The following is a 20,015-nucleotide window of genomic DNA, read 5'->3' as shown; positions in this document are numbered from 1 at the left end:
AATACAGTATATGTTTGTAGTTAATTAAGTTTTATATTAAATATAAAACACTAAATTACTAATCATTAAAGTTATAAGATAATATTAACATTATATAATGCCAACAATTTCGATTATAATTAATAGCAATTAGTACCCATAAGTAAATTTACATAAATATACATTTTTAAATATACTATATTATATATATACAGTATATTAATAATTTAAAAAAACAAATTATTAAATTCCTTATATAATTTGTATATTTCAAATTAACGTTATTTATTTTTGCAAATCATATTTTTCAACTAAAATATAATAATAATATTAAGCTTTATTATATTAAATCATTTAATACCAAAAATATAATTAGTAATCATTTAGTTTTGAGAATTTTAAGTTATAACTAATTTTAAATTCAAATTAAAATGTCTAAAAATTCAATGACCTAATTATTTTTAAGCATACATTATAGAAAAAATTTATTGAATATGTTTGGTATAAATAATCATATAAAATACTAGTATTTATACAATATTTTTTGTATATTTAATCAATATTAACATTTTTTAATATATTACCAAAAAAATCATAACTATTTTACATAAGCTCATAGTTAACTAATAATATTAAATTCATAGAAATAATGCAAATTAATTGATTTCCTTTCAATGACTGCCACATCCCGTCAATAAATACATATTATTAATATACTGTATGTAAAAATGAAATCCATGTCTTATTAATTAATTTATACATTAATAATGCAATACATTAATGAGTCATAAAAATTAATTTGTTTATATTGTATTACAATTAATTATAGCATTATCAATAATTAATAAAAAAAATATATATAAATATATATATTAAAAAAATGTCTTGTCATTAAAATATCAGACAATATATTATAGTATAGTAAAAATTTTGAAGACATTTTATTAAATTGTGATTTTTAAATTTTTTTTTACTATAGTTAACACTAACAAAAAAAAAGATAATTAACCACTTAATAAAAATAATGAAATAAATATATACAATAAATAATTTTTTTTGTATTTATTTAAATTTACTGTATTATAATAACAACTAAATATTTTGTGTATAAAATAAATAAATATATAAATTAATAATAATAATACACGTATCATATTATTAATATTATTATAATAATAAATTTAATTAGTTATTAAAATAAAAAATTATGTTCAAATTGACAACCATTGCCGTACTGTTGGCAGTCATCATAATGTGCTCAAGTTTGGTGGTCCGTACAGATGACACCCTATTTGATGCCTGTTTCAAGACCGGCCTAATTATGTACTCCCTGTACCAGTTCGGTGTATTTCGGTTTATCATGAGCGAGTTTTAATATATTTAAACTTTTAAAAAAAAAATTAATTATTATAAAATTATTTTAATTTGTGCATAACTTTTTTTATATATAAAAAAGTACTGACTATAAAATTGGTTTAAATAAATTGTTAGTCAATGATTTTTTTTAAAAATATTTATATAAATAATTAATATATTTTTTTGATGTATATTAAATGCAATAAATTTTGTGTGAAAGTTTTATATTTAATATATATTAAATAATAATGTGTATTTTTTGTTACTTATAATTTACTAGAATTAATTAAAAATGTAAATATATTTCTATAAAAATTATAAATATTTTAATTTAAATTATATGTTTATATAAAGAATACTTATACATATATTATATGAATATATTTTACTACTTCAATATAATTATTTATAATATTTTCTTAATTAAAATCAATTAAAAAATGTTTTTTATCTTGTTGATAATTATTATCTTAAAATAATTATTTTATTACTACAATATATATTATATATAATTTATTTGTAAAATTATATATTAGATGCTCAAACTTTATTTTATAATAATAATAATAATAATAACATTTTACATTTTAAAATAATAAAATATAGATAACATTGCCATATTTATTTGGGCACAATTTTTTGATCAATCAAAATTATATCTAAATTAATTTATAAAAAAAAAATATTGTATTGTCAAAAAACAATAAGTAGGGTTTGAAAAAAAGTAAAAAAAAACAAAAAATGTTGTTTTTGTTGTTTTTTTCTCTTTTTCATTCTCTACAGCAATAGACAGGGTCTGAAAATCAGTAAAAACAATTTTTTTCACGTTTTTCCGTTATTTCAGACCCTACCTATGCAATAGCTAAAAACATTTTATTATTATTATTATATGATAAATGTTTATTATTATTATTATAATAAACGATCTTATTGAATTTTGCTCAATAACCAGGTGCGTCCAGCGGCCACGTTTGCATAGGCAGTTGGCGTTTTGGTAGTATCAGCCGGACAGTTACGGATACCCCACGAAACAATACCGGCCAGTTTGCCATTCACAACCAACGGTCCACCCGAGTCACCCTACAGTCAATGTATTTAATACAGTATTAGTAATTACCAATTTTTGCCCCCCACACACACACACACACACAAAGTAGTACAGTACTTACATTACATCCAGAAGCTGCCGGATTTTCGGCACATATCATATTAGCCGACACCTCGATCTGTCCCGGATAGGACTCTTCATAACGTGCCTGACATGATCCTGGTCTCAGTATCTGAAATATGGCAAATTGTAGGCCCACAGGCGCTGAACTGCTACCGCCTATAGTGTTACCCCAACCGGTCAAATGTGCTTCCAAGCCATCGGTGGGTTCCGAATCAACCAATTCAATAGTTTTGATTTTATCGGTTGTCTGTATCGGCTGATTCAATATCAGTACACTATAGTCGTTGTCAAACTGTACGGGTTTGTTGTACGACTCGTGCTGTCGGATCTCTTTGACGGTCTGGGATACCGATAGTTTGGTTCTGTCGAGTCCACCGTATTTTACTTTCAAATCACCGGCACTTGAGCTTCAAATAAAAAATTCCTTATAAATATTTATTTATAGAGTTTTTATTATATTTGTATTTATTTAATGATAAATAAAAAGTATTTAAATATTGACTAAAAATAAAATTATATGAAAAAAATAATTATATAATTAATAATATTTAGTTAAATATTTATTTAAATATTTAGTTAAATATTTATTTAAATATTTAGTAATTATTAATAATAATAATAATACTGTACATTAATATTTATTATACAATAGTTTAATTAGCTAGCTAACTAATAAAAATTACAATTATTAATAGTATAATAAATACAATTAGATTATATAAATAAATAAATAAATAATAGTTTACCCATCAGTACAATGTGCAGCCGTAATGGCCGACTGTTTGCCGGCCAGTGAACCGCCGCATATGTGACTGTCGCCAAACCAGCCGCTCATGACTAGCGATATTTGAAACGGCGCCTGACCCTCAGTGGCCGGTACACCGCCTACAATACGACCACCATTGGCCACCCGACGCACAGCTATCGGCGATTCATTTGCCAGTGGTGTGCAATGGCAGCCATTGGCCACCAACAGGGCTAACACTGATACAACTAATTTCATTAGTGTAATTGATTTTTAAATACAAATCTACTGTATATTAAAAAAAATTAATAATCTAGGTAAATTTTGGATCTATTCTAAAATATAAACACCAATTTTATGTATACACACACACACACCTAAAAGTAATTGATGCACCTGTTTATATATGGCTATTAGATTTATTTATTTATATTTTAATTACACCCAGTTTAATTGTTATTAAATTTAATTTTTTTATTGACTTGATGTTACTATAAAAATTGTAACAGTTACATTGCACCAATAATTATAATAATAATGTAAAATCCTTGTTGTAAAATAACAAGTTTTAATGTAAAAAAATTGATTAAATTATATCAAATATAGTTTTATTTGTTAATAATATACAATTAAAAAATTATTTTTTTCTAAAGAAATGAAATAATAAAATTAATTTCATTTTTATTGATGTCATTAAGTTTTATAATAGTAAAAAAAATAATTTTAATGTTATTAACTTAAGTTCAAAGTTATTTTAAAAATATAGATTAATATTTATACGTTATATTCTGTAAACTTGTTACTACATTATAATCATTAAAAGTGATAAACTATTAATATATAATTAATACAATTTTAATATTTAGCTTTATAAAAAAACAAAATAAAAAATAAAACAATTGTCAAAATAGTAATCATTTAGTTATTATTGTAATTATTATTATAATTAAAGATCAAATAAATGTTGACAACATATATACTTAAAAACTTTTGTTATTGATCCTGGATACATTATATTTTATTAGTTAAACTAATATTGTTGTTGGTGTTGTTGTTAGACTGTAGTGCTAGTTGTTTGCTATCAATTGCAAATAAGTAGACTAATACCGTATATAAAAATAGCATAATAAATGTACCAACAAATTTGTCCAACCCATTGCCCAGGTAGATTTGACTGATAATAAGGACATATATTAAACCATTTTATATAAAACAAAACAATTAAAAAAAATATTTTGGTTAGTTTGTCAGTAGCCAACAGTGTGGAAGCAACACTAGCTGACACTTCCTATGAGGTGTCCTTTTTGGCACAGGGATGGTTGGGTAAGAGCCACATATGTCTCTTAAGTAAATGTTGTTATTTATACTTAGGTTACAGGTTAGGTATATTAAGTAAAAACAAAGTCATCATAGCTGCCCATTGTTATGTTATTTATAAAAATTTAATTAAACTAGTATACAAAATATTAATAATTGTTTTTCTAAAAAAAATTACTAATATAGTAAAATGTTTGAAAATTTTTATAATTTAAGTACTGAACAATTCTAATATAAATAAAATTTATATTATAGAGATAAAATAAAAAAAACAATATGTTTTATATTGAAAAAATAATGTTTGTATTGTTTAAATAGATAAATTTTACTATAAAAAAATGAATTTTGAATTTTTAAAAAATTTGAAAAAATATAAAAACATTTTTTTATTTACATTATAATTGTTACAATATATTATGATTTATATAATTAACTTCTAAAACAGTCGTTGTTGTTGATAATTGTAATGATAATTGTCTTAATTTATTACAATCACTGGCAAATGAGTTGGACACTGCCGTACTCAACAATAATACACACAACGGTATAATAAAATTGTGAATATATTTGACCAGGATCATTGTGAATATAATATAGATAACTGTCCACACAGTTACCCAAACAGCATATATCATCGATAGATAATAGTTTTGTCGATATGTGCCAATAAAACCAATTAATTGCGCAACCGATACTAAACAAGTAGCAATTGGCCAAACATTATTGTACTAAATATATTAATATTATGTACAATGTTTTTTTTATTGGCATAAATTAATTAATAATTATATATTTTACCTGGTTATTTTTAATAATTATTAGTAAATTAAATAATAGAAAAACATCAATAAATAAATTAAGTGTTAATTGTGTCCACTTTTTCGAAACAAACCATTTTAAGTCAATATTATTATTATTATTAATATAACTATTCATATTATAACTTATTATATTTTAACAAACTAATTATTACAAAAATTAACTAGAGTAGATATTTATAGATAAAAAGTTATATAATTTTTATATTAATAATTCTAATTTTATTTTATAATTTTGTTAGGTATAGAACGTCACTATTGAATGGATAGAAAAATTAAAAAATAAAAAGTTAAAAAACATTTATTAAAAACATGGGACAAGTGATAAAAATTATTACAGACAACACAACAATGATTATATTTAAAACAAAGTTACTGTTTATAAATTTATATATTAGTAAATTCTATAAAATATTTCTAGAAATAAATATTAATATTAAAATACATACTATATTAAGTTATTTCCTGGAAATAATAAACAATTATATATTTTGTTATGTATTATTTTCAATACATATTTATTATTAACATATTGATGATAATAACGATAATAAGGTGATTAACTAAATAGTATTTACACTTAAGATATAAAATATTAGTATTGTGTTAAATAATATAAATTAATTATTTAAAATATTTGTAGTATTATTGTAGAATATTTTATTATAAATTATTTAATAATATAAACAAAAGTTATACAGTTTTTAAAAAAATGATATTTAATATTACAAATTGAAATTCTTATTAAAATAAAAATAATTATTATATATATTAAAAATAATTATTATATATATATTAAAAATAGTATTTTATCATAATGCAATATTATTATTACAATAACAATCTGATTAAATTTCATATTAGTGTTTGTTATCAAAAACAAATTTTTTTATCAATCTTATAGATATTCATATTAGTTAATATCTAACTTATAATCAAAAAAGTGTATAATCAAAGTGCTATTAACTTCAATAACTTATATTATTGACAATAACTAAAATTAAGGAGACATTCAAAAAAAACAATTTACTATATAAATAACATTTATTGATAATTCACTACAAATACAGTATACTATAACTTAATTTTACTTATAATTAATAAACATTAAAATTAAAATTTATCAACTTTGTAAAAATTTTATAATTAGAAAATAATATAATTTCAAAAACATATATTAAATTTATATTGCTAAAAATGTTTTTTTAAAGTTAAACTGTAACATAAGACTAAATTAGTAAAAATTACTGTATTTAAATATTTATAGTTGATATTGTTTTTAAACTTTATAGCTTTCAATGTGATTCAACTTTTTGCAATCAATGGCAAAAGAGTAGGCCAATCCAGTAATCGTTACATTCATAATCACTGCACTAATATATAAGTCTATATTAATGTCCAGATAATATTTGCTGACAATTAGCACAACAGTCCATATAGTTAGCCAAACAGCATAAGCCATCGATAGGTAATAGTTTTGACAGTATGTGCCAAACAAACCAATTAGCTGTATCCCCATAACAACACAACAGGTTATTATGAACTCATGGTAGGGCTTAGGGTAAAAAGCGGATAAATTATAATTTTAAAAATTTAATATATTTTTAAAAATTTGAATAGTAAACTTACCTGTCTAGTTTCAATACATTTAATTAAGACGTATACTATGGTAGCAATAATTGATATGATTATTGCTAGTTGTGACCACTTTTTCCAAACAAACCAATCAAATTTATCAATTGTTTTATTATAATTATTATTATCCATATTATTGATAGTATTGATTAACAATTAACAAATTACTTTACTTTTAGTTACTTATTAGGGATACAATATTTTTTTTTGATAATGTTTTGTAACTATTGTAAGTTATTTCTTATATACTGTATTGATATTGACAAAAAAAATTCAATATGCATAACATATTAAAATTTTATTTATAATAAATGATTTTATTGTATTACATATTATATATAATATATATAAAGTATTATTTTATAATGCAATAGTACTAATGATACTGATATTTGAATAATATATTGATAATGTATCATATTTTAATAAACATTTTTTTGTATTTATGTTTATATAAAGATAACTTCCTATGAATAATTATTTTGTAATGTATGGTTAAAAAAAATTAAAAATATAGATTTCCAACAAAATGTATACACAAAAAATTAATTATTAAAATAGATAATTAAATTATCTTTAAAATTTTTTATAAAATTTATTTAACATTAGGGTTGATATCAGAAAACATAATTATAAAATATTTAAATTTTACTAACAATTGATATGAGGTGTCGTATATATGTTAAATTTTTAGTTTTAATTAAAATAAAAATACAGTATTACAGGATATGCAATGTTTATATAAACAATATATTTACTTCATTACAAATTAAATTGAAATATTAAAATATTTTATAAAAAATAATAAATTAAAAAAAAACAATACATATTACAGTATAATTACTAATCATACAGTATTACAATTAATTATCTATGCTATGATTTTAGTTAAAGTTGTTATTAACTTTACTAAATAAGTAATGATTATATTTACAAAATAATTAAAAAAAATAAAATAAATGATATCAATTATTAGAAACAAATTTTATTAATATGATATTATTATTATTATTTTTTTTTGTATCTATAATCTTTCAAACTCATAATATCCTGTTTGTCTAAATTGACAATCACTTGCATATGAAAATGCTAATACAGTTACAGACAAATTGATAATAACAGAAATAATATGATTTTTATCCGATGTTGAATAGATAACGGAGATAACGGTACTCATTGCCATCGATACGGCAAATGTTGTCGATAGACAATAGTGTTCCCGATAGGCGCCAACCAAACCAATTGATTGTAATATTAGTCCACTAACACCGCAAACAATAACTAGACCTAAATAATAGTTCTAGGTTTTATAATTTTGAAAAATATTAACAAAAATAATAATAAATAATTTAAAATAAAATACTGTATTATAATTTTTTTTGTAAATATATATATTTGTTGTTAAATATATTATTAAATTATTTAATTACCTGGACAATTAGAGCTAGATAGGTAAATATTAACAATGTTAAAATAATAGATACTAAAGTAATTGAAAACAGTGTCCACTTTTTGCATTTAAACCATTTTAGATCATTGTTATTATTATTGTCGTGATTTAATATAGTTTTCATTGTGTTATTATTTTTATAAAACTACTACAAAAATAATTTAATTGACTTTTAAAATAAACTTATGTATTATTGAAAAGTTATTGAAATTGTATTCAATAATATATTAATAAATATATTTATATAGTATTTTTTGTAAACTTTATTATTAAATAAAAGGAAATGAATAAGTGATTGCAAAACGGATTTATCGAAAAATTCTATATAATATTAATATATTACGACAAAAATATATAATAGTTTATAATTACAGTATAATATCAATATTAGACTATTTAATAGTTTTATTGTATATAAATTTAATATAAAAATTTACTATTATTGACAAATAATAATTAATATTAATAATTTTCAAAATTAAACAAGGACAAACTAAATTACAAAGACATAAAATTGTTAAATTTTTAAAAACTAATAAACAGTTAATATTTTATAAAATCACATTAAATTTTATTTTATTAAAATAGCAAATTATGTAATTTACATATATTGTTTTTTATGTTAATTATTATTTTTGGATTTTGGTAAAATAAATATTTTCTATGAAATATTTTATTAAATAACCAAAGAAATAATTTATGTTTACATATAATTATTTAAAAAATAAAATATAAATATTTTAAAAATTTATTTATAGTAACTCTAAATTAAATTGTTTAAAAATAAATATAAACATTTATAATTCAATAAATATAAATAATATTAAATAAAATACTTGTTACACCTACCGGTATTTTAAAATTAAAATTACATTAACTAATTATTTTAAATATATCTTATATAATTAAGTAAAAGTGTATTAATAAATATTATTTATCTATTTATTTATTTGTTTTTAGTTTACTTTACTAAAGGTAAAAATACTAATTTAATAAATATTAAGTACATATGTTTTGATATTTGACATTTAAATATATACTGTATATATAGATAGAGTCCAAATAAAATACAATATTATTAAATAATATTAATCAATTAATTCAATTGTTTCTATAGATTTAGTACTGTTTTTTGTCATATCTATTAACTGATAGATTAAAAATATATTAAGTATACATTTAATATTAATATATTAACTACACTATTTGACATTTGTATAAATGGTTGAATGATATTTATATTTTATAAAATTAATTTCAACATTTTGCAAAAAATAAGTTTTTTTTTAAAAAATGTTATTAATTTTATTTAATAGAGTAACTAATTAAATAGATTATTAATTTTTTTTGAACATATAATTTACATAAGTAATAAAAAAAATATTGCTTATTTTATTTATAATATATTTATTAAATTTAAAAAAAAATGTGTAATTGTTGTTCAAAACGTTTGAAAAAAACACTGTTAACTGTAACCGGTATCCTATTGATCATAATTTCTGTAGTTTTCTACCTGTTCTACGATCGGGCCATCCGATGGCAGGTGCGTCGAGCACTGGTACTATCAGAGGATTCATTGATTTACGAATTTTGGCGGGACGTACCCATAGATATCTACTATTATATCTATATGTTCAACACAACAAACCCGGACCGAGTGGCCGGTTTGGGTGAAGACCCGAACCTCCAGGAGTTGGGTCCGTATGTCTATCGGGAAAAGCGCCAGAAAGTCAACATAACGTTCAATACTAATGGAACGGTTAGTTATGAACAAATAAAGACCTATCATTTTGACTCTGAGAGGTCATCGAAAAATGTCAGTATCAACGACATGATTGCCCACTTGAACTATCCGTTAATAGTTGCCGGCTATATACTGCACCGGGAGTTTGCCGACAATCCGTTTATGTATTATATGATGCAAACGGCTTGCGATAATACGGCACATCCTAAAAAATTAGTGGACTGTTCCCTATATCAGATGCATACTGTCCAACAAATACTGTTTGACGGATGGACTGATAATCTGATCGAAGCGGTTGGCGATAGATTGCATCTACCGTTTACTAAGTTTTCGTTTTTTACTGGTCGTAACGGTACGGCCTGGGATGGCCAGTATAATATGTTTACCGGTAGCACCGATATCGACAAACTAGGGTTTATGAACCGATGGAAGAAAAACACGACTATTGGACACTTCCGCAAACTATCGCATTGCGACCGTTTTGACTATTGTACGGCCGGTGACCTGAGACCGCCGTACCAGATGTCCGAATCGAGTCAACCGATAGACATATTTATTGGCGATATGTGTCGTTCGTTTAGACTGTCCTATAGAGAGGACATCGACTATCAAGGAATATATGGCAAAAGATACGTTGCCGACGGTTCAGTGTTTGACTATTCAATGGACATTAACCGATGCTATTGCGGTAATTCAACAAAAAGTATGGAGTGTCCGGCCAATGGTGTGGCCGACGTCTCCCAGTGCGTATACGGTGCACCGGTTTATTTAAGTTATCCACATTTTTTACACGCCGACAGAAGTTATACCCGATTTCTGAGAGGTCTGGCAGCCGATAAGCACCGACACCTGTTCTATATGGACTTTGAGCCCCAATTGGCCGTACCATTGAAGGCCAGCGCCAAAATACAAATGAATCTATTGGTTGAACGCAATGAAAACATGAATACTACCAAACAGTTGGTTCATCAGAAGCTCTATTATCCTCAACTATGGCTCGATATTAGGGTCGAAATGAACGACGAAATGACCAAAAAAATCAAACTAATTGTCAAATATGTGCCAATGATTTGCGATATATTAGCCCTATTGGGTCTATTGGTTGGCATATTGTTAGTGCTAATTGTGCCCATACGTAAATTTTGTTGTCATAATAATAATAATAACAATAAAACTAAATATAATGTCGATAATGAATAATAATAATTAACTTTGATGGACAACAAGTAAATTATTTATAATAATATTTATGATATTAAATGATTATTATTGTATATATTAATATAATTAAAAAAAAATATTACTAATTCAGTACTGTTAATATCAATAGTATAATTCCTATATATATATATATATAAAACTTAAAATAAATTGCATTTATTTGTAGTTTATAAATATATTTACAGTTTTCTACATTAAAAAAATACTAATTTGTTTTTCTTACCTTACATTATTTATTCACATTATTAAAAATTAAAAATATTATTAATATATAAATTTTAATACTTAAGTTTTAGCAAAAAAAAATATTGATTTTTTTCATATATTATATTATTATTTATGATTGTTTTTTAAACTATATTTACGATATACTTGTATATATAAATTCATGATTCAAAGTAATAAATATTATATTGCAAAAAATAACTAGTGATTTATGTCACTATTTATGATAAAGTTTACTTTTATTATATCACTAATATTATTAAATAAAAAATAATGATAAAAAATTTTAAAATTATCATTTATGTATCACTATGTCAATGTTAATGATTCAACACTTTTCAAATATTATGTATCAATATATTAAATATACCGTATTTATCAAAGTTTATTAAATAGTATATGTTATTATAATTAGAATAAAAATTATATTTTTTTAATTTAATTAACCATCAATAAAAATTATCATTTATTTTTATAATTATAATAATAATAAAAATGATAGCTTTATTTTATATACGATAATAAAATATTATAAATAATATATTGTACACTTTTATTTTAGAATAATTTCACCATACTCACATGTCTATAATAATCGTTGATTAATTAATTATTTTGAAATTTAACAATAAATGTAATTAAAAAATTATGATATAAAATTTGTTTCAATTAGAAATTAAAAAATATATACATATTACAAATATTAATTATTAATAATTTACTTGAATTAGTATATCTAATACTATTTTTGAAAAAAAATAATTTTTAAATGAAAAATTTCTATTAACATATTTATCTATTGTTTTTGTTAAATAATATTTGATAAATAATTTTGAATTGTAATTAAAATAATATATAATATTAATATAATTGCTAAATAAAATATTATTTGTCTCAAATATTATAAAAATCTTAATATAAACAATCAGCTTGGTAATCCATAAATAAAAATATATGATACTATGCAATAATTTATATACAAGCATATTTTATATTGGGTAATATTAGTGACATTTTCAAATAAACTAAAATATCATTATATTATATAGAAATAAATTATCTAAAATCTAATTATTATTAATTTAATTGCACTTTACTACCAAATATACCCGGAGCCAAATAAGTAACAATAAAATCTAAAAAACATAATTATATTAAACAACAACAAAATAGACTTTTATCATTACAAAAATATCATTATCTATGTCATAATAAAATAAATTAGTGACTGTATCATCAAAAAAATCAGTAATTAAATAAAATTATATGATTTGATGAGCCAAATGCAAAAATAATAATTAATAAAAAAAATATTTCCTATAAATTGAGCCAAAATTACCAAAACATAATAATAATAGTCAGTTTGTTTGTTGGGCTAACAATATAGTAAAAAACAACAATGAAATCGTTGGCACTGTTATTAGTTGTGGTGTACGTGTCGGTAGTGAGCGCACGTATTGCTGTTGGACCCAAAATTGTTGACAACGTGCACGCACGCGCTTCGGGCAATCGTGTGGTCGGCGGTGAGGACGCAAAACTGGAAGATGCTCCCTATCAGGTGTCCTTTTTGGCACAGGGATGGTTGGGTAAGAGCCACATATGCGGCGGTTCACTATTAAGTGCTAACAAAGTCATCACAGCTGCCCATTGTTGCGACGGGTGAGTAGTAGTTGTAATAGTTATACCGTAGTGAGAGCACAGTTAGCATTTCATGATAATATTTTTTAAAAAACTAATAACTAATAAAAATAACTTATAATTTTTTTTTATTTATATACTTTATATGATTAAACAACAATTCAATAAAATCATAGACAAACTGCATCTCAGTTAGAGGTTAGATGGGGTGGTAATAAACGTAGCAGTTTGCCATATGGTAGTCCTGTTAAGTCACTTAGTGTCCATAAGGACTGGAACACCAATACCATTGACAATGACTACTGTATATTGACACTGACTTCAAGTGCCACCGAAACAAATGGTGTTAAATTTGTTAAACTGGCCGCTACCACACCAGGCGATGGTACCGCTGCTACATTGACCGGTTGGGGACGTACATCAGGTTCGGGATCGTTGCCCGAAACACTACAGAAAGCCGATTTGAATATCATTGGCCCTGATAAGTGTCAGGCAGGTTGGACTGGAGTTAACGACATCACCAAAGCAATGGTCTGTGCTGGACATTTGTCCCGATCCGGTTGTAATGTAAGTAATTTATACTTTAGAGAGAGAGAGAGAGAGAGAGAGAGAGAGAGAGAGAGAGAGAGAGAGAGAGAGAGAGAGAGAGAGAGAGAGCGAAAAATTATTAAAAATAATTATTATAATATAAACTTGTTTATTAATAATTAGGGTGACTCTGGTGGCCCATTGGTTTCTGGTGGTGTTCAAGTGGGTATTGTTTCGTGGGGTGCCAGTGGTTGTCCCGCTAATACAGTAACCCGACCCACAGTCTATGCTGATGTAGCAAATGGCAAGACATGGTTGGAAAGCCAATAGATAGTGTGACCTTAACTCAGAAAATGTTTAATAGGATTCGGCTATAAATTAAATATATTTAAATTATTTAAAATTATAACTTATTATAAGAAAATAAAATATAATATATATTTTTTCTATAAATTTAACTATAGTACAAAAATTCTAAATTTAATTTTTGATTAATTATTACTATTTTTTATATTGTATAATTTGAGCATGATTCATTCAAAACTGTGATTAATGTTTATCAATAATATTTGTAAAAAATATTTATTTCTATTTTATAAAAATAATATAAATTTTATATCAAAATTAAAATAATAAACATTATATTGCCTTTTGAATGACAAAAAAATTGTTTTTAATTATATATATATTTATTTATGTTTAGATGACAAAAATAACAAATGATAATTGTATGAAACAGTGTCTTAAAAATCGGCGGTTGCGATGATATCGGCGATGCTATTAATTTCAATTATCTGGTCAACAATACATTTAATTGACCAAGGGCTAAGTTTTAGATAATTTTAAACTAAATAAGATTATGATAGGTATTTTTTAATTAATTCTATGATTGGCCAGATAATATACAGCCAACTGTTAAAAAATTGTAAAAATTATAGTCGACTGCAATTATTTGCTCAATAATACAATTAATTTTTAAAAAATGACCAATTACAATCTTATTTTAATTTAAAACTATCTTTAATATTGCCCTTGGTCATTTTTAAATTCAACGTATTGTTGGCCAGATAATTGAAATTAATATTATCTCCGCCGCCGCCGCTGTTTAAGACTCTCTGCAAAATAATAACTAATAAAAGATAATTTATATTTTTTTTATTAGAAATACATTAGAAAGTGTAGCAAACTTTATAACTAATAATTGTATTTAAAATTTAATTAACTTATCATAATATATAGAAATCATAAATAATAAAAATATTATTACTATATATAATCGTCATAAAGTCTAGGTTAACACAATAAATTTAATTATTACAAAAATTTTAAATTGTTATAAAAATTGTACTATATTTTAAGCATTATTATATATTTTATTGTATTTACAAAAATATATAAACTTTTTATCATCAATAATTATTATATTACCCGGGTTATCAAATTGTGAAATTATAAATTTAAAATGAAATACTAATTTTATAACCTATTAATGAAATAAAACAATAAAAAAGAGTTCAATTAAATATGATTGTCATTTTGTAAGTTACCTTTAGTTTAGTTTAATTAGCCGACAATGAGGACAGTCAGCTCTGTGTCGATACTAGTCTTTTGTTTGTCTGTTACGGTCAATGCATTTGTTGAAATATCGCCCGAATTTGGCCGCAAATCATTGGCCAGTCCGGGTGCTCGTGTAGTAGGCGGTACACCGGCATCGGCCACACAATCACCATTTCAGGCCTCGCTGAACGCCCAGTCCCTATTTGGGTCGAGTCATATATGTGGCGGTTCATTGGTCGGTCAACGCAGTGTTATTACGGCCGCCCACTGTTGCGATGGGTATACATACATAATAACCTATCTATTGATACATTACATCCAAAACATACCTGTCCTAAACATAATATATATATATTTATAGTTATACAGCCGACAAACTGACCATCAAGTATGACGGTTTGGACAGAACCAAATTGAAAGTAACCAACAAAGTGACCAAGGTAGCCCAACACGACCAATACAATGGCAATACCATTGACTATGACTACTGTGTGCTGACACTTGAGAACCCGATTGTCCAGTCGACTACTGTCAGCACTATTGAATTGGTCAGTACACCACCACAGCATGGATCGCCCGCTCATCTGACCGGTTGGGGTAAGATATCGGGCAGTACTAGTTCGCTGCCCGTTCAGCTACAGTACACACCAATGGCGATTGTTTCGCGCGAAGAATGTAACAAAATTTGGGAACCGGCCGGTCAAACGGTCACTGCCCGTATGATATGTGCGTCAAACAGAGCGGCCAGTGGTTGTAATGTAGGTTTTATTAGTAAATTTTTTAAAAATAATTATAAATGTTTTATTTTTTGTTAATTTTATTTTCTAAATATTTTTCTAAACAATAATTTATCTATTTATTAATATGTGTTACACACTGTGTAACACTACCATTGGTATTGCTTAAAAAATATTTAGATATATTTTTTTATATTAGTTAATTAGTTAATTATTATTATTATTATTATATTGTTATTAACAAAAATAGGGTGATTCTGGTGGACCTCTTGTTGTTGACGGCAAACTAGTCGGTATAGTTTCGTGGGTCTACAGGGGTTGTCCGGCTAATACCGAGGAATGGCCTACAGCTTATGCCGATGTGGCCAATAGCCGGCAGTGGTTAGACGAAAGAATACAATAAATTTTCAATCAGATTATTAATTAATGTATAACTTATATTATGAATAATTTTTTTTATAAAAAATACAATAAAGATATTGTATAAAATTTGATTTGTTAACTTAAATAATAAAAATTTTGAATTACTAAAAGAATAAAAGAAAATATTAATCATTTTTTTAAAAAAATTTATATATATATTATAATTTGTTCACTAATTTGACAGATTGTATTTGTATTGTATTTCAACTACAAATAAATAGCTTTGTTAAAAATAAACAATAAATTAAATGTTATTTTATTTAAAATTAAAAAAAAACTTTTGTTTTAGAGAATCTATTAACTAATTAATCATAGAAAATTTTACAATATATTGATATATAATTTAGATTTGTTTTTTAAAAAATTAAATAAAAATTAAATCTAATAATATTTATCTATAAATATATTTGATGTACTAAAAGTTTTTAAAAATTCTATATATTATTTATTAATACAATTTATAGTAAAAAATATTTGTTTAATTTGTTAAAAATGTTTGATGATTCAACTATATATTAATCTATTGCCTACAATTATTGGATAAAAATTAATGTAAGTTTAATTAATGTTTGCAAAATATAAACTAAAATGCTAAATATAAACTATAGTTGAAATATTTTAATATTATTAAATTCGTGTACAATATAAATACTGTAAAAATAAATTATTTATTAAAAATATAGTAAAAATTTTATTATAATATAATATTATTTTTATAGTTTATTTATAGATATATAGCTATATTAATTCATTTTATACTTAAATTATTATTATTAGTGAAATATAATATTTTTTAAATAAATCTAATAAATATAAACTTTTTACAATAATAAATCATTTTTATTATGAAAATTATCTGTAATAATACACAACAAATGTTTTATTAACAATAATAATTATATCAAAAATTAGTATGATAATTCAAATAAAAATATTTAAAATAAAACATTTTTATGAAATTTTTAAAATCATAAATTTTGTCTTAAAAAATCTTCAAATAATAATTAATTAACAAAAAATGAGACTAAAATTAAATCTTATGATATATTTTTTATATCAGTCAAAATTTTAATTTGTTTAAAATAATGATCAATACAAAAATTAAAAGTTTAATAAATATAATAATAATTATTTTATGATGATTTTCTTTATTATAAATGTTTTATTTATTAGTTTATACGTATTGTTTGTAAAAAATGTCTATGGTAATAATACTAATAAATATTAGTATTGATAACCTGCTAATTTAATGAAAATATATAATACAGGTCAAATTGAGGTCACTTATCCGGGTATCGGACACTTTACAGTTTACGATTTTCGGGATCCTGTTTACCGTAAAAATGTTTTGCTTCCTCAAAGTCCACATCAAATTGATACACAATTTTTACTCTACACTCTCGCCAACCAATGGTATCCCACATTCATACGTCTCGGCGACCGCAAGTCTGTCCGCGGATCGAGATTTGTGGCCAAAAAACCGACAAAATTCATAATTCATGGTTTTGTCGATAATATTATATTAGGCCAATGGATGCACCAATTAAAAGACCAATTACTCAAACAGGAGGACTGTAATGTTTTTCTGGTTGATTGGAAAGGTGGCAATGGGTGGCCATACGAACAGGTAGTTAACTAATTATTTAATAGATAATTAAAAATTATATTATTATTATGTTTAAAAATAATAGTATAATGAAAAAAAATCAACTTTAAGGTGAGATATAATAAATATACAATTAATTAGATATACGATTAAAATCTATGAATACAAACTATTAATATATAGTTTTACATTTTTCAAAATTATATATTTTCTAATATAAATAATTTTATATGTAAAATATTAATAATTAAGTTGTAGCAAAAATTAATATTTTAGTTATTAGTTTTAAAAATAATCATTACAAACCTATTGTCGGAAAAATAATGTAAAATAATTAATTGTCCATAACTTATAATTTACAGTATTTATGACTAATACTGTATTATAATTTCATTTACGGTAATATAAAAAATAAATATATATTATATGTTAATAATAATAATATGTTGTTGTAGGCCGTGGCCAACACTAGAGTTGTGGGACCAGTGCTGGGATTGTTCATCAATGAGCTTAAGGTTTTTATCAATTGCATTTATAAATATTAAAACATTATATTGAGTTTAAAATATTTGATGATAATACTAGTATTTTAATTAATATAATAATAAATATAGATAACATATGGCTTAAAACCCAGTAATGTCCATATATTAGGCCATTCATTGGGCGCACATATAGCTGGTTATGCGGGACAACGACTCAATGGCACTATTGGTCGTATAACAGGTCTGGATCCGGCCGGACCTGACTTTCAAGGACTAACCAATCCGGCCGTCAAACTCGATCCTACAGATGTAATAAAAAAAATAAATATAAAAACTCATATATTTTTTTAATTTCATATTTTATACAAATCAGATAATATGATATACTATATATATATTTTAGGCTATATTTGTGGACGCAATACATACTAATGCCAATCCATTAATTACAGATTTCGGATTAGGTAATTATGACACCCTGGGTCATCTGGACTTTTATCCCAATGGAGGTAACATAAAATAATTTTAGATAATATTAATTAATAATAATATTATTATTATTATTAATTGTTAAAAAAAAATATACAATAATTATTATTATTTAAGGCAATCATCAACCTGGTTGTCCTATTGAACGACTAACATCAGTTCTAACGGGAGGTTAGCCCTAATATACATATATAAATAATAGCATAATTTTATTTTAGAAATGTATTTATTTTTTTTTATTAATAAACTTTTAACCGTATATTGAAGGACCCATTGAAGGAGTTCGTCGACTAGTGTTTTGTAATCATCAGAGATCTGTTGACTTTTATATGGCATCACTAATCAATAGGTGGATCAAACCGGTTGGCCATAAATGTCCAAACTATGAGACATTCAAAAGCGGAAAATGTTGGGATTGTGGCCCTAATAATGGTGTCAAATGTGCTGTAATGGGTATCCACGCCATACAGTCGGTACCTTTTAAGACACAAACACAGGGAAACAGATATTATTTGATAACAACTGATCGATTCCCATATTTTCAGTAATTAGTAAAAGTTAATTTTATTTTCACAATTTTACTTAAAAATTACTGTTAAATCACTCAAAATAGTAATAATAGTAATAATAGTTAAAATAATTACAATTTAGTTATTGTTTTAAAATATTTTTTACAATTGTTTATTATGCCTGAAATATAACATTTAAATATTTTATGTATATTGAGTGAAATATCTAAGTTAATATCAATATAATAATTTAAATAATATTTATTAAATTGTTTAAGTCGGTTTATTTATCTATATAAAACAAAATAAAATTTAAAAACTTATTAAATTATTAACTAATACTATTTTTGTAGTTTATTTAAATAATTATTAATTATTAACT

The 20,015-nt window shown here is 23.6% G+C and overlaps 4 protein-coding genes across 4 annotated transcripts; 3 read left to right on the top strand and 1 right to left on the bottom strand.

Annotated features, from left to right (window-relative positions):
* Nucleotides 1–1,866: 1,866 nt before the first annotated feature.
* Nucleotides 1,867–3,649, bottom strand: LOC128951714 (trypsin alpha-3-like). The gene is made up of 3 exons (XM_054296973.1): nt 3,253–3,649; nt 2,505–2,913; nt 1,867–2,415 (listed from the first exon to the last, which is right to left on the bottom strand). Exons 1-3 carry the CDS (start codon nt 3,507–3,509, stop codon nt 2,263–2,265), a joined length of 819 nt encoding a protein of 272 aa, XP_054152948.1. The 5' UTR covers nt 3,510–3,649; the 3' UTR covers nt 1,867–2,262.
* A 6,248-nt stretch (nt 3,650–9,897) lies between these two features.
* LOC128951383 (sensory neuron membrane protein 2-like) lies at nt 9,898–12,598 on the top strand. The gene is made up of 2 exons (XM_054296632.1): nt 9,898–11,350; nt 12,591–12,598. Exons 1-2 carry the CDS (start codon nt 9,898–9,900, stop codon nt 12,596–12,598), a joined length of 1,461 nt encoding a protein of 486 aa, XP_054152607.1.
* Nucleotides 12,599–12,977: 379 nt separating this feature from the next.
* Nucleotides 12,978–16,539, top strand: LOC128951382 (transmembrane protease serine 9-like). The gene is made up of 7 exons (XM_054296631.1): nt 12,978–13,320; nt 13,476–13,866; nt 14,011–14,149; nt 14,725–14,741; nt 15,395–15,663; nt 15,746–16,142; nt 16,372–16,539. Exons 1-7 carry the CDS (start codon nt 13,061–13,063, stop codon nt 16,522–16,524), a joined length of 1,626 nt encoding a protein of 541 aa, XP_054152606.1. The 5' UTR covers nt 12,978–13,060; the 3' UTR covers nt 16,525–16,539.
* A 1,254-nt stretch (nt 16,540–17,793) lies between these two features.
* On the top strand, nt 17,794–19,672 carry LOC128951381 (pancreatic triacylglycerol lipase-like). The gene is made up of 6 exons (XM_054296630.1): nt 17,794–18,171; nt 18,606–18,665; nt 18,765–18,944; nt 19,039–19,144; nt 19,242–19,295; nt 19,392–19,672. Exons 1-6 carry the CDS (start codon nt 17,794–17,796, stop codon nt 19,670–19,672), a joined length of 1,059 nt encoding a protein of 352 aa, XP_054152605.1.
* Nucleotides 19,673–20,015: the final 343 nt, after the last annotated feature.

This window comes from Oppia nitens, unplaced genomic scaffold (genome assembly GCF_028296485.1).
Source record: "Oppia nitens isolate AA-2021 unplaced genomic scaffold, nextdenovo-longstitch-racon4-pilon3 scaffold1_pilon_pilon_pilon, whole genome shotgun sequence".
NCBI lineage: Eukaryota > Metazoa > Arthropoda > Arachnida > Sarcoptiformes > Oppiidae > Oppia > Oppia nitens.
Note: the sequence above shows the minus strand (reverse complement) of the source record. Positions and strands in the feature narration are given on the sequence as shown.